Below are 16,090 nucleotides of genomic sequence, written 5' to 3' on the forward strand. Positions count from 1 at the left end.
AATTTGATTGAAACAAAAACCATATGGCAGCCCTCTATAGATTTTGACAAGCAAAAGCAGCTTTGATGTCAGCTGACATCTTTTTCATATTGGATTAAGTTCACTCTTTTGTTCACAACATTTGTAAAAGTCAAAGAGATTAACCGTGATGAGAGACAATAAGTTTTCACCAAACCCATTTTCCACAATGCACAATTGTCAATCCCAAACAAAGGATGTTGCTCAGTTTCTCCTTACAACTGTCATTGTCTACCTGTTGTCTAGACTATGTCCAGTCCCATCATCTCCTGTTCAATGGCCATAGATGACTGCACAAACCTATACTGCAAAGCCCCACCCGCTTTTGTCTCTAATAGAATGGTGACACACTACTGTAGCATTAAACCCTGCCCACTGAATTATTCATCTGTCATGATTTCACCCATGATGAAATCTAATCATGAGATTTTGTTTGATTGATTTCTTGAATTTGCCACTTTTTGAGGTTGAAAATTTGTTGCAATTAACCAATGACTTTTATATCGAATGATCTTTGTTTCTTGGGAAATGTTGAGATTAACCGAAAGATGCAATTAACCGAGGTGTGATAATCTGGAATGGACTGTAATGATAATGATGATAATCTAAAAATGTGATAAAAATATATTGACAGGTATACACAACAACACGCTTGCAGTTGACTGTCCTGTGGTGTTTCACCGTCACTGTGCTCTTTATTGTGAGACTGCCTACATACAGTTTGGATAAGAAGAAGTTTGAAGAACCCACATTGGTGCTATACCTTACCTACTCTGTTGCTGTCTTAGCCATCAACATTATCTTCAGGATGATACTCAGTTTGTGAGTTGTCACTGTAACGGTAACATGAACAACGTACTGCCAGTAGTAGTGGTGAAGTAGTAGTAGTAATAATAGCAGTGAGGAAGTAGTAGTATTAGTAGTAGTAGTAGTTGCAGCAGCAATAGTAATATCAGTAGTAGCAGCAATAGTAATATCAGTATTGGCTGTAGCAGAAGTGATTGTAGCTGTAGTATATAGTTATAATAGTGATAGAGTAGAAGTAGTAGTTGTAGAAGTAGCAGCAATAGTAATATCAGTAGTAGCAGCAATAATACCAGTAGTAGCTGTAGCAGAAGTGATAGTAGTAGTTGAAGTTGTTTTGTAACAATGCGAAATTGAATATAAGCTTTAATTTAACATACGCAAACAGATAATATGGATGTTTCAGGTTTCTCCTTTATCATCCAAACAGGATGAATGAAAGAAATACTACAGACGAATGAGATAATGAGGCAGTGGCATTGTTAAGATGAATAAGTATGAATAGTTTTTTGTTTATTCATCTTAACAACGCCACTACCACATTATCTCATTCGTCTGTAGTGTTTCTTTCATTCATCCTTTTTATTGATAAAGGGGAAACCTGAAACGTCCTTATTATCTGTTTTTGCATATTAAATTGAAGCTTACATTCAATTTCACATTGTTACTTATTTCTTCGAGCCTCGACCAGCAACATTTACATATAACAAATTCGTAAATTTGACAAAAAACAATGTCAAACAAAAGAAAAATTCCAAAATTTACCACCATATAGGGAGTATAATATAACAAAATTTTAAAATAATTCTTAAAAACTTTTTGTCCTTGCACAAAATATGTGGACTCATTATGAAATCTCTGTTGTGATTTCTTTCCAGGCTTCTTGTGAATCGACGCTCACAAATCCGAGTGCAAGCTACTCCCCTACTTGACCAACGATCCATTGACAAAATGAATTTGTCAAATATAAACTATAACAATATCTTCATATCGTTTATGGATAAGAGAAAAGGGTAAGAAAAGGAGCATTGTTCTTAATGTCACAACCTGCTTGCTTTCGGTTATAAACTTTATTTTTCAACAATTGCAATTTTCTAAGAATTGTTTCATATCGTGTTGGGTAAATAGATGTGTAGCAATGACTATCCCGCACAAATCTTTGGACCTCTTTTTCACTCACGAAGTGCCCAAATTCGCGACAAAATATGGGACGAAGCCGTTCCATACATGCTATTTTAAAAAATTAATTACGAAGCTGTTTATTGATGAATATGACTGAAAGTTGGCACACAGAAAAGAGGTCATTTTAGATTATGTCAAGCGACAAAACTCGTACGATTACCAGAATAACGTTAAAAATAGATTTTTACTTTTTGGAGTACAATATTTCTAAAACTACAAAGAGGAGAGATTTTGTCGCTCATAAGGTTATATATGCACATTTCTTCTATTTATATTTCAAATTTCATTGGATTATGATAAGTACTTTTCCCGTATTCTCACAAAACATCAACCCAATTTGCATTTCAATGAGTGAAAATATCGAGACGGCCATTTTGCTCCACCATCGCGTGACACGAAAATGACGTGAGCGAGGCAAGGCTGCCAGATGGCCAGACTTTAACCTACCAAATTTGACTTCAAAAGTGGCTAAATAGAAAATCATATAGCTTTCACCATTAAGACTGGCCCACTTTAAATGAACTAAATTTTAATAAACAGAAAATTGAATAGACTAGGATAAATGTCAATGAGACAAAACTAGATGAATAAAATTTAATGAAAGAAGCAAAATTATATATTTGGCCACACACGTGGCGATCTGGCAACTTGTTCGCGGTGACTGACGACACAAATCCTCGCGCGCTTTTTTAAATTAAATTTTTCATTGTTATGTCATAGGGATAATAGATTAACTCTCTCTCTCTCTCTCTCTCTCTCTCTCTCTCTCTCTCTCTCTCTCTCTCTCTCTCTCTCTCTCTCTCTCTCTCTCTCTCATCTCTCTCTCTCTCTCTCACTCTCTCTCTCTCTCTCTCTCTCTCTCTCTCTCTCTCTCTCTCTCTCTCTCTCTCTCTCTCTCTCTCTCTCTCTCTCAAATAAATACTAGAAATAACATAATCCATGGTCTCACGGAACTGATTGATAATAATTTAGCAGGCATTTTTCGTTTGATTTGTATGTGTTGTAGACACAAAATTACACTTCGGAAAAGTTCCAAATGATCAATATTATGTATATTTTAAAACAAAATTATAGTTGACCCTAGCCATAAGAGCTCTAAAACTATACAAGTTAGAACTTTTCTGATGTCTTCATCATATTTTCGGATAATTTTGCCATAAAATTGCCAAGTTTTAATATCTTATTCCACATATTAAGCGAGATACAGCCGCCACAAACCAGAATAAAACGCAGAAAAAGCGTCCCATATTTTCAGTATTTTTTTCTCTTTGTGAGTCATCCAAATAAATGACATCTTTGAAACTGCATAACTTTGTTATATATTAATGGATTTCCAAAATTCAAAAAGATTTTTACTCAGTGGAGATAGTGCTTTGATTTAAGAGTAGTATTTCCTACAAAAATAGAAAACAAAAATGTTCATAGTCATTGCTATATTATGTTTTTTAAATAATTGTATTAATTTAGGAATTATTATAAGATAGAAAGTTCTGGTAAAGCAAACATATAAATAATGTATAATGTGTGATGAATACCCTTTACCCTTTAAAAAATTAATAATACATGTAAGAGAAAAATACGATTTTTTAAATGGGTTAAGAACAGAAGGGGGGCGATACATAAGATGTCATACTAATTTTCCTAGTTTCCTGGAGTCTACTCCAAAAGTTTTGAGGGATAGGTGCATGGTCTCTGACTCATGACACAACCTGAAATTGTCATCCATCACCTCAAAACATTTTTATATGGGTTTAAGGAGATTTTCATAATGAAATATAATTAGAAAAGTAAAGTGCATCTATAATATAGGTCACTTTTCACAAGAAGACAAATAGATACTGTAAAACTCTACACCAATAAACCATGATTGAAATCATATGGAGAGAGATCTCTTTTATAATTCGGGACATAACGATTGAATTCTCTCCTTTATACTGTGAGAGATACACCAGACATTGATAGATTTTAGATATACGAGAGCTCTTTCAGAAATAACCGAAAAATGCCCATTGCTCAGCAACCAGTGGAGATTTTTAAATTCTGTAAACGACATGATATTCCTTATTTCCTTACGAATATTCCCAGAAATTATGAAGTGCATCATTTTGCACAATGAATTTCTAGACGATTTTAAAGATGGCGGCCCACCTTGAAACTTGGTCAAAGGAGGAAATCAGAGCTGTCATACGTTTTTTGAACGCCAAAAGTCTGAATCCTACCGAAATTCATAAAGAACTTCAGAGTGAATATGGTGATCATGTTATAAGCCGTACACAAGTCTATCACTGCTGTAATTTGTTTGAAGCCGGCCATTCCGACTTGACAGACAGGGAAGGGAGAGGGCGTTCGATAACTGTGACGTCAGAAGACAATGTGAAGCGAGTTGATGAGCTTATTCGTCAAGACAGGAGGTTGAAACTTCATGAAATCGCAAGCAGTCTTGAAATTTCGGAAACTTCTGCCCATAGAATTGTATTTGATGAACTTGGCTACAGAAAAGACAGCGCAAGATGGGTTCCTAAGCAATTGACAGACAATCATAAAGAACAAAGATTGGACATCTGCAGGGAACTTTTGAGAAGAAGCAAGAGCTCACGCAGGGTTCACGGGCATACTGCCAACGCCGGCGGAGACTTTCTAGGGTACGATGTGATTTTTCTTGACAACATAGTCACTGGTGATGAGACTTGGTTGCACCATTGCACCCCAGAAACAAAGCAAGATTCGATGACATGGAAACATCCATCCTCACCTGTCGCGAAGAAATTCAAAGTCATGCGGTCAGCAAAGAAAATAATGGGAACTGTTTTCTGGGACAGTCGTGGTGTCATTCTGTTCGAAACCTTACAACCTGGGGAAACAATCAATGCTGCAAGGTACTGCCAAACTCTTGACAAGCTTAGGGAGGCCATTCGCAGAAAGCGCCCAGGGCAGTTGACCAACGGGGTCATTTTGCAACACGACAACGCTACACCCCACACAGCACGAGTGACGCAAGGTTGGCTAGAGAAATATGGATGGGAGTTTTTGCCACACCCACCACACAGTCCAGACCTCGCACCATCTGATTATCACCTCTTTGGGCCACTGAAACGTGAGCTGGCAGGAAAGTGCTTTGATAGTCGATGAAGAGCTTGTTGACCATGTGCGGAAATGGCTACAAAACCTTGACGGAAATTTCTTCCGAGAGGGTATCTATTCCATGGTGCGGCGTTGGCAGAAGTGTGTCGACAGACTTGGCTGTTACGTAGAGAAATGAAGGACAAGTCAAGGTATGAACACGTGCAAGAATTTTGTTGATAGCATAAAAAACGCGGATTTTACAGGCATTTTTCGGTTAATTATGAAAGAGCCCTCGTAGATCACAGCCGTTTACTGCTTTCAACTTAGTTCGACAGGTAAATTTTGCCAGAGCCTAGTACATAACAGATGGCAAGTCACGGCCTGTGCCTAAAGGGAGACTGAGCAACTTTATCTATTTTGATGATTTTTGTCTTAACTTCAAAGTAGAGTAGTAAAGATGCTATTAGATGTTGCAATAAGATATTTTAGAGTTATAACTATTGACTTTTATTTGATATTATTTTAATACATCATTTGGGATCAGGGACCCTTTGTAAAGCGCTTTGAGTACATTTAGTGGATATTGCGCTATATAAAAGCTCAAATAAGTATTATTATTATCATCACCATTGTTGTAGATTTGGATCACAAAAGAAACCAAGAAGATTTTACTTTGAACATTCTTTCTAAAGCTTTAATCAACTTTTAACACAAGCAGACATCTATAACAAAAAGAGAAAAACAAAATGTTAGATGTACAAGGCACACAATATAAATAAAATCACTACAATCATCATCACCATCATCATCATCCTCATCATTATGATTATTGAAAATTTTGATCACTAATCTATTGTCAATGTATTTCTTCAGTTTCAGAACATCATTCACAGCACCAGATGACAGGACACAAACGGGTGAGAACATGGCCACATTTAAAAGATAATTAGCCTTTCAGATCCCAACCATGATTGTGTCCCATTCACTGCGTGGAATCAGCGCTATTTCAGTTGGAACTCCCAGGGGGCCAATAACCCTCCCCCGATAGCTACCTGTGTGAGGTTAATAGAGGTCAACTGGTATCAGGCAGTGCCGTGTCCAATGGGGGCAATTATGGATATTTATGGCCTTGCATTATCTGGATTAGCAGGAAAACTATAACAGCCTCTTTAATTGTATTTCATTTCTTTGAGAAATCGTTTGTCTTTCTCAACATCAGTCCAAATTTGATTGTTCTGTGATTATTAGTTTTCTTTTAATATTGCAACATGTGGATCTAATTTTAAGTGCTTTTAAGTTTTGGTGCATTTAAATAAAAAATTCAGTATTCAAAACTCAGCGGCAGTATCTCATGGATTTTTATTAATATCAAAAGTAGATATGTGCATCTCTGTTCTTGCGCGTTTTTGTCATATTGGCAGTTGTAGTTCTTGATTTATTCTTGATTTTGTCAGTTCTATAATTTTTAACCATTTCCATTTCTCTGACAGTTGTATGGATCATACCTTAGAATCTCATAAGACTACACTTAACAATTTATGTCGTATTTGTGGTAAAATAAATTTTACAACTAAACAAAAAAATCGATTGCTGAAACCTACACTATGTGAAAATTTTTCATTGGACCTCATTTTAGTTTATGGATTAAATCATAAAGAAGACCAAGAAGACACACATTCTAAATATATTTGTTACACTTGTGTTACTGCCATCAAAACTTTTAAACGAAGACAAAGTGAAATTTCCTTAAAAACAGCCAGGAATACTTATGGAAATTAAAAAAACATTTGGATTAGCTTTGATTTATCCGTGAAAACAAAAACTCAATCTTGTGTTTGTGCTCATTATCTCAATTTGTTAGCAATCTGTCCACCACTAGTGATTTCTTCACAAGAACACAATCAGTCACATCAGAAGGGTTCTGAGCATGTTTCAAATATTGCAGTCGTGTCAATTGACAATGATAACTCATTATGTACATCTGAAACTAAATATATTAGCTATGATTAACTCCTCAGACGACGTTTCAGAAACAGTAGACAATGACAATAAGTTGAATGAATTTCTCGACCAAACAAATACACTATGTGATCCAAAAGGGCTTCAAAATTATCAAAGCATATGTCTCACTCCAAACAGTGATCCCTTTCCCCTCAGTGCATCAACACCACTCAAATTCAACAAGACTTTACAAACAGGTTGTATAGAAGATGACACATTTAGTAATTGTCTTAGAAAGCCATCTGATGTACCACTGTCAAAACTAGAAGAGAAAGTTTTCACTCATCTTATCAGAAGAAAACTAAATACAGATTTCAAAAACAAAATCCTGATTAGATGCAAGACAAATGCATAACCCATTACTTTACAAAGAATTGTTGCACCTCGGAAAGACACTTCAATCGCTCGAACACCAACTAAAAGACATCGTTCTAAATTGTTAGAGAATGCACGAAACTGTATTGCTGGAAAGTCATCAGAATCCACAGACATCCAATTTGCATCAGAGTTAAAGAAAATACCTTACAGTCGCAGGCAGACAATTTATAAAAAGGCTAGCATCAAACAGAAACTAAATGTATCAAAGGAAAAAGTTTTATTAATCAAGGAAGCATTGGGGTATAGCTGGAGAAAAGAAAATAAACTTAGAAAGTTGTTCAAGGAGTTAGGAGTTAGCCTGGAAAATGAAAAAGCTGTGAGGAAATATTCAAAAGAAGTCATTAAAGATTATATACACGTAGAAAACAAATGTTTTGAAGGAGAGGAAGGCGAAATTCATGTGCTTTTTGGAAGAGTAACTCCATTATGTAGCTTTTTAGATTATATGCTGAACTTGTATCATGACAAAAATAAACTTACATGGCACAACAACAACATTCCACCTGAAGAAATATGGGTCAAAGTAGGTGGTGATCATGGCAAAAATTCCCTAAAATTCACCCTACAGGTTGCTAATCTCGACAAACCAAATGCACAGAAGAATACAATTGTGATAGCAATTGCTGCAGTCAAAGACACACATGAAAATTTGAAACGATTTTTAGACAATGGCCTATGTGATGAAATAAATGCTCTACAATCACACAAATGGAAAGATAAAACAATCAAATTGTTTATCAATGGGGACTACGAGTTTCTTTGTAATCTCTATGGCCTTTCTGGTCCACAAGGCACATATCCGTGTTTGTGGTGCCTCATACCAAATAGAACATTAAAGACAGTACATAAACATTGCCAATTAAGATCTTTACAATCATTACAAACAGACAACACAAGTTCATGATGGAAACGGGTGGGAATAAAAAAGAAGCTGCAAAATATAATAACTCATTACACCAACCTATTATAAAAGTAACATTAGACAGCATAGCACCTCCATATTTACACATTTTGTTAGGCATAGTACTAAAACACCACAGACTTTTGGAAAATGCTGCACATGATTTGGATATCAAAATTATGTCACAACATACAGATAATCTTACACAGATAGAAGAAGCTGTAAAACTGTATGGCAATAACTGGGAAAAAATGTGTGAGTTGATGGAGTGCCTTGAGTTTCAGCAGTCGTGTGAATTGTTCAGTGATAGTGAAGCAGACATCACAAAATATCAAAATGAAATAAAGGACACAAAGTTTAAAATATCTCAAATAACATACTCAGATCTCACTCCTTTGGGCGGTCCTGTAGCTTCATCATTAGACAAAATTCTTAAAAAGCACAGAATAACACCACAGGCATACCACAGCAGGTCATTTGTGGGAAATCACTGTCATAAGTACTTGGAAGCGTCAGTCTACACAGAATTAACACAGTCACTTGTGCACAAAACAAGATCATGCACTTATAATTTATTACTTATTCAACATGCAAGAATACTAGAGATGAATTTTAATGACCTTCATGGAGCCTTCAATGAAGTTCATAAAGCAATCTCACACACCAGGCCAATCAACACAGAGACAATAAATGACATAAAATCCACCATTGACACCTATATGGCACTATTTAGACGGCAATTTCCCAAGAAAACCATCCCAAAGCAGCATATCCTCGAACAACATTGCATAACATTCATTAAAAACTTCAAATTTGGACTGGGATTATTAGGGGAACAAGGTACAGAAAATAGTCATCAAGCCATTAAAAAGCTAGAGAAGAGGTCTTGTAGCATAAGGAATGAAATGGACAAAATAAGTTTTATCTTGAAAAGCCATCTCCTTCAAGTGTGTCCAAAACTACATGTTGATTTCAATTAAAGGATGAAGAAAAACACAAACAATAATATTTTCGTCTAGTGTTGTATATTCTAGTTTTAAACTAATATTTGGACATAATTCATGACATGAAATACTACTGGAGAGAAAATAAGAAGCCCATGCAATCATGCCAAACAATAATTTTACATTAAAATATTCATATCTTTTAGGATTTTACTGCCCGGATAACAAAACTTGGTATATGTCAAGATCTTCATTGTTTCTTTACAATAATGTTTGTTTCAATCATTTTCTGCCGCTGTGAATTAAAATATCATTATGTAAATAACTACAATTGAATTTCATCAATAACTCTAAAACCACTAAATTGACACCCTTCTTATGAGTAGCCTTAAGAAGATACTTTATTATCAACCATGTCATATGATGAAAGAAACCCTTGCTTTGCTTGTGGTGAGGGAACAATTTTCACATTCATATTAGCAACTGAGCAATAACATAAAATATTGCAGCAATTAATTACCAACAACGGATCACAGATGCCCCCTGTTCCGCCCGTCCACTGACCTCACTAATGGGGTCGAATTGACCTAGCACTGAAATACCGCTCAGAGGGGAAAATGCCACGCTGTGCATTGCCCCAAAAAAGTATAATGTTGGGATGATGTAGATGCTGGAATCAATATATAACTTTTTTGTTTATTTAATATTCTTACCTCTTATACTTATTCACCTTCAACATTAATCATTGGGACGGAATCTGATTCTGCAGAGCAGAAACAACATTGTAGGTGAATAAATATAAGAGATGATAATATTAATATAATTCAAGCTCATTAAATAGGTGATTCTTCTACAAATTCATAGAAAACGGTAAGGGCTGCCTGAAGCCGGTGGTCATAAAATACTAACAAAAGAGTGAAAATGGAAAGACTTCGTATGGGAACAAAACAGACAATGGACGTTTCGGGTACAAACCCTTCGTCAGCACAACAATACACAAATAAACGTGGAAAACAAATAATATAAAAATGATAATTATATACGAAGCCTTTCTACAAATTCATGTACACCAATATCTCATGAAAAAATAGTTGGGTTTTTTTTTAGAACTTCAAGAAATAATTCTTATTGTCTTCAAAGAAAATATGAAAAATTATCCAATTCTCACATTTTAACTGTAAATTTTAATTTAACTAAATGCACTTGCGGAGTTATAGCCCCTGACAAACCCCTGTGCCGCATGATTTTGGACTTTTTTTATAGACCTCTCAATTTTTTGTTTATGTATATAAAGATAAGCAGTCTTTTGTATCCAATAGATTCAGCTTTCATCTATCGAAATATGTAATTTTATCTAAGTATTCCATTATTGACAGCTTCTATGATATATATTTTGAGGGTAATTTTCGGTTCTTTTTTTTTTCCGGTACTGTAGACTGATCCAAGCCATAATTATCATCTTCTTCATCATAAAATGCATGAATTACATCTTCTTCATTGTCCGATCCATCCTCCATAACAATTTCTAAGGCTTCACTCGTATTGAATAGTCGCTTTTTAGACGCATTGTTGTTTACAAACGCTAGCTGTCGTTTGCCTCAAGCCTAATTGTTTGAAATTTCTATGTTGAGTATTTTAATAAGAATATAAGGAAGAATGTGAGGTGAGTAAAAGTGGGTGGTTTTGGTAAGGTCCCATTATAATGAGGTGTAGCATTAAGTGTCTTCTTTCATTCAATAACAGTAGGAATATCACAAAATAAATAAATTTGGGTTTGAGCTTGTTGAGAAGCAATAACAAAGAAATGAAAGTGAACATAAATCAACTGGTTTCACCCGATATCACCGTAACTGAACTCACCCTGGGTCAACCTTGGGTTAGCATTTTGCCTAAGTCACCGCTCAGACAATATTTTAGTTTCAGTGGTCACATGATATTAGCTGTAACTATATTTAGGTCAATGCAACACATGCACACACACACACACACACACACACACACACACACACACACACACACAAAACAACAAACAAAAGCAAAAAGCAAACAAATTAAAGTATGTTTCAGATGCATCACACAATTTTCACATTATTTCAGTCAGTTGCAATGCCAAAAGGATGACTTCAATATACTTTCTGACTGTTTATTTTTGTTCTTTGAAGTCAATCCTTTGAGTCTCGGGCAAAATTTTCACTATTAACTTGCGACCCGAGTTTCTACTCCCAATATATGTGTATTTTCGATAATTTGTACTTTTCTTTCAGTTTATAAAAAGTCAAGTGTCAAAAGCAACAGGACACTTTTTGCCTCTTTCATTCATAACCATGTATTTTCCTTCCAAATGAAAGTTTTTCAATCTCATAACAATGGCTGCTTTCTTGTTGACGCTAGAATATCTTAGTAACTAGTCTGAGACTAAATGATGAAGTCCGACTCTAACAAGTGACTAAAACTTAGGTCAAAGTGGGTGTGGATTTGGTCTAGGACGTTCTTGGTAAGCTCATATTATAGGAAGTGAATCTTTGAAGTCTTTGACTAAAGTCTGGTACTAAGTCTTTAGTCCTCCTCTATAAGAATGGGCCCTGAGGTATCTATGAAAGAAACTTAGGGCATTGCTAAGAATAACAGAAAACTGAGAGCTGAGTGATGTCCACTTCATTCATTTTATACATAAACCAGTTTTGTCTCAGCAGAGAACTATTGACTGAATTTCTGCTCACAACATTTTGTGAGATAGACCAGATCAATTAAACAATAACAATTAGTCAGAATGATGAGATTACAGTATATTTGATATCAAATTTATATCATAATTCAATACATATCATTGTATTTCATTCTTTAATTAATCCGCAGTTAGAAAAGATACATATTATGCTGAGTTATGGGATTGGGACAAGGACAAGTATGATGCTGATGATGGAAGAGAAACGGTTGTGTCAATTGTTAAATTTAACATTGCCATAGCATACATTGCCCTCAATTTAATGTTGTGCTCAGGTTTTGTTGTTCTCAGTTCACTATATCTAAGGTTGGTTGCTTTTAATCTAACTGATCATTTAAATCAAAGATTTCATTTACCTACTGCCTTTTACGCTCACTAGTGTATATAACAGCAATGAACGATCTCCGCTTGTCTTGGTTACAAGCTAGTTGATACTGGGACCCCCCAGGATTCATGTTATTTATTGGCAAAAAAAAACATTGAACTTACTTTTTTTTTCACAAGTAAAGCTAATGAAAATTGAAACTTATTTGTTTTTGTTTTTTTTTTTGTTTTTATTTTGTGTTTGTTTATATATGTTTTTTATTGGTAATTATTTTGAATCAACATTTCAACTTCATATCTAAACATGGATATTTCATTGGGATATGTCATTGGAAATGACACTTTTTTTAAAAAACATATTTTACAAGGGTTTAAATAATTATCCAGAGTAAAGATCATAATCTTTTCATAACTCGTGCATTTAAACAGTATTCTTTTAACTTCACTTCAAATGATATTCTTATTTGTGTATTCCAACAGCTATGAGGACAACATCAATGTTATTCTTTACTCGATGCTGATCTTGTGTATGGAGATTTTCCTACTGGAACCCATGGCTCTGTTTTTCTTTGCATTGTTTGGAAGCTTGGTTGACAAAACTACACAATTAACTTATGCTAGAAGAAGAGTTAAAGGTACCCTAATGTGATCCAAAATTTGTTCCAGTTTTTTGGGGTTTTTTTTTTTTTGTTTTTTTTTTGGTGTAAATTTTCTCTTTAGAAACTATTCACTTTTTGAACCAAGGCATAAAGTTAGTCCATGCTTCATAATGTTGACTACTGATTCAATGTTTATCATCTAATTCCCTTAGATGTATGCCAGTTTGGAGCAATGAGTAACAAATTAAAAAGACATTTATTATGACTTTAATCTAACAACCATAGCACAGGATTTTCACTATTAGTTGGTTAATTTTTTATTTAAAGATAGTTCTTTTTATTTTTGGTTAAAACGAAATCTGGCCTAGACTTTCTCGAAATTAAATTATGATATGACTTTAAGCAACAGCCATAGCAAAGAATACTTACTGGGATATCAATGTAAAATGTTCGATCCATGACAAATGTCATTAAACAGTGGTTTAGTGAAAAATGTATGGTTTTACCAATGGCTTAAATAGCTGGTTTAAAATAAAGCAGTGCCTTCATTGACCGATTGAACGATAAACAAATAAGGTGCTCAAAAATAGTGGGACTCACTTGCTGCCCTTGGATCATTACAAATGAAACTTAGTGTTGATTGGGAATTCAGACAACCTATAACTATGTTTCTTTCCTTCTTTTTACTATTCACCGTTATGATCCTTTCTCTGTCACTATTGTTTTCATTAAAGCCATTCACAAATTTAAAAACACCTATGAGTGTGAGTGATGGTCTCAGTGATGTATGGTGTAGGTGGTGGGATGATACCAATTGTGCAGTCTAAGGCAGTGTCACAGCTTTCCATACCATACTGATGGGCAAGGATAATATGTTTACAACCCTAGACAATTGCAGAAAAGTACTAAATCTAATGGCACCACGAAGAAGTTAGTGTTTGGTCAAATCACATCAAGAGATAGGAGAGATCATCTCTACTGCAAAACAAATTTTGCAATGAGGTCCTTGCCAAAAGTTAAAAAAGCACACATGCTCAATGCGGCTCCAAAGGGACCTGAACTTGTCACAGTGAAAGCCGTCTTTCAAATTTTGTCCTGGAGCTTGCCAAAGCAAGGGATTCATACAAAAATTTAAGACGCAAAAGTAACGGATGTCCACAATTATTGAAGCAAATAATTTAAAACATGTGTTACACATTCCTCTATGTACAAAGGTACAACTGCTAGCACAAAAATAATTTAATTTTCAACATTAATTATGTTGTTATTGATCTAAATAAGCAGAATAAGTAAAATTTCTCCTCTGTTGATGAATCACCTAATACTTTTGTTATATATTTCCAAAACCTTTTTATGTCATAATTTTGTTTCCAGTTTTACTTCATTTTCATGGGTCTATTGTCAATATTGACAAAGTTTATTATCTTTGTTTAGAAAGTGTATTACATAAAAATTATTCTGCACTGGCTCAGTTCTTCACACCCTGGTCCACTTCTCCCATTCATAATGTAATGGCCCACTTCTCCCCAATTTAAATGCATAGCAAAAAGGCATATATAGTCACTTATTTTTTTGGTGAACTACCGTGATTGAAGTTCGGTCTACTCTGTGTCAATAAAACTATCTACAAAAGAATCGTGTGAATCTGCCACAGATTACTGTCTTTTCTATGTAAATTTGATAATGGATTGACAAGGTCCTGTGAGAAAATTTTTTACCATTATATCGGAGCCCCTTCAACAACCTATTATCAATAACTAGAATTAAAAGGAAGTAACGTCTATTTAATTCTTGTCTACGGAATAAGTTTTCGACTATTGATGACACAATTATAAATTAAGAATGACCATCGCATCTTTCAATGTTCGTAGATCTCCTCAAAATTTAAGAAAAACAACCTGATTTAGGACCTATTTACTTACAAATTAGACGTAGTAAGCATACAAGAGACCAAAGACAAGGCCAATGATGAAATAATATGAGGTTGCCATCTCATAACATTTGAACAGGAAGGGCTCTGTTTTCTGATATCAAACCGACTAAAACCTTATTTAGACTCATATTGGTCTATAGATAAAAGAATATCTGTTTTGAGCTTTAAAACCATTCCATGCTTTCTAAACAATAAACCTACACTTATCAACACCCAACATCCTACATCGGGGACATTAAAAAAAGATTCAACAGTAAGAAAAAGATTATGCAATGAAATTAAAATGATAATCCGAGACCATGTAAATGACATCATCATCATCACGAGCAATTTAAATGCTAAAATAGGAACAAGGAAAGACTACAACGAAACATGCCTTTGCGCTTATTCCAAAGGACTGTGTAATGAAAATGACTAGTATCTTATTGATTTTTGCTGCGAACATTAACTATTCATATGTAATAGTACCTTTAAACACCCTTCCTGCCATATAACTACATGGCAAGCTACGTGGAAAAATTCTGATGATAAGATTATCAATACATACAATCAGATAGATTTTATCATAATTTTGCACCATTACAAACACATTTGAAATGATTCACGAACATATGCAGGAAAGAAGACATCTACAGACCATAGACTCTTAATTTCAAAGTTCAGGCCAACAGAAAATGAAAATAAGCCAAGGCATGAGCATTACAAACAACATAGAAAATCGACATCGTCAAAGAAAATTTCAGAAACACACTCGCTTCGAATCTTTTTCACAGAAATTTAAAAGATACCTCTAACCCAGCTGAAAGTCAACAACATCTTGTCCAAAGCATGCTGATGAGCGGGAAACTTCCTGAGAGAAGTAGTCCACAAAAAACAAGACTACTGTCCTATACTGCATGACTTATCACAGTAGCAAAAACAACTGAGACTTGACATCAACAACTGCTCAAATAAGGATGTTAAGAACAAAATGAAGAGACAAAGAAATGAAATCATGCATAAAATTAAATCTCAATCAATAGATAATCACAAAAAGGAAATAGATGAGATTGTGACAGAAATAAATAGTACGAGTGACAGTATGAAAATGTTCAAAGCAGTGAATACAATCAAATGACAGAAAACACATAATAGACTTATAATCAAAGATAAATGTAACAAGACCGTATTTAGTGATAAAGAAACTCAATAAGCCTGTACTACACTGAGAAATACAAG

At 34.6% G+C, this 16,090-nt stretch overlaps 1 protein-coding gene across 3 annotated transcripts in view; it reads left to right on the plus strand.

Annotated features, from left to right (window-relative positions):
• Positions 1 to 16,090, plus strand: part of LOC144979756 (uncharacterized) — a 107,400-nt gene that overhangs the window by 57,843 nt on the left and 33,467 nt on the right. For all 3 annotated transcript variants that reach the window (XM_078926770.1, XM_078926771.1, XM_078926772.1), the window contains 5 exons: positions 653 to 840; positions 1,701 to 1,835; positions 5,941 to 5,984; positions 12,148 to 12,322; positions 12,821 to 12,975. In XM_078926770.1, the coding sequence (XP_078782896.1) occupies positions 653 to 840; positions 1,701 to 1,835; positions 5,941 to 5,984; positions 12,148 to 12,322; positions 12,821 to 12,975 (697 nt within the window). The remainder of the gene's footprint in view (positions 1 to 652; positions 841 to 1,700; positions 1,836 to 5,940; positions 5,985 to 12,147; positions 12,323 to 12,820; positions 12,976 to 16,090) is intronic.

Source organism: Berghia stephanieae, chromosome 9 (assembly GCF_034508935.2).
Source record: "Berghia stephanieae isolate SIO BIC M18660-M18661 chromosome 9, UCSD_Bste_1.3, whole genome shotgun sequence".
NCBI classification, from domain to species: Eukaryota; Metazoa; Mollusca; class Gastropoda; order Nudibranchia; family Aeolidiidae; genus Berghia; species Berghia stephanieae.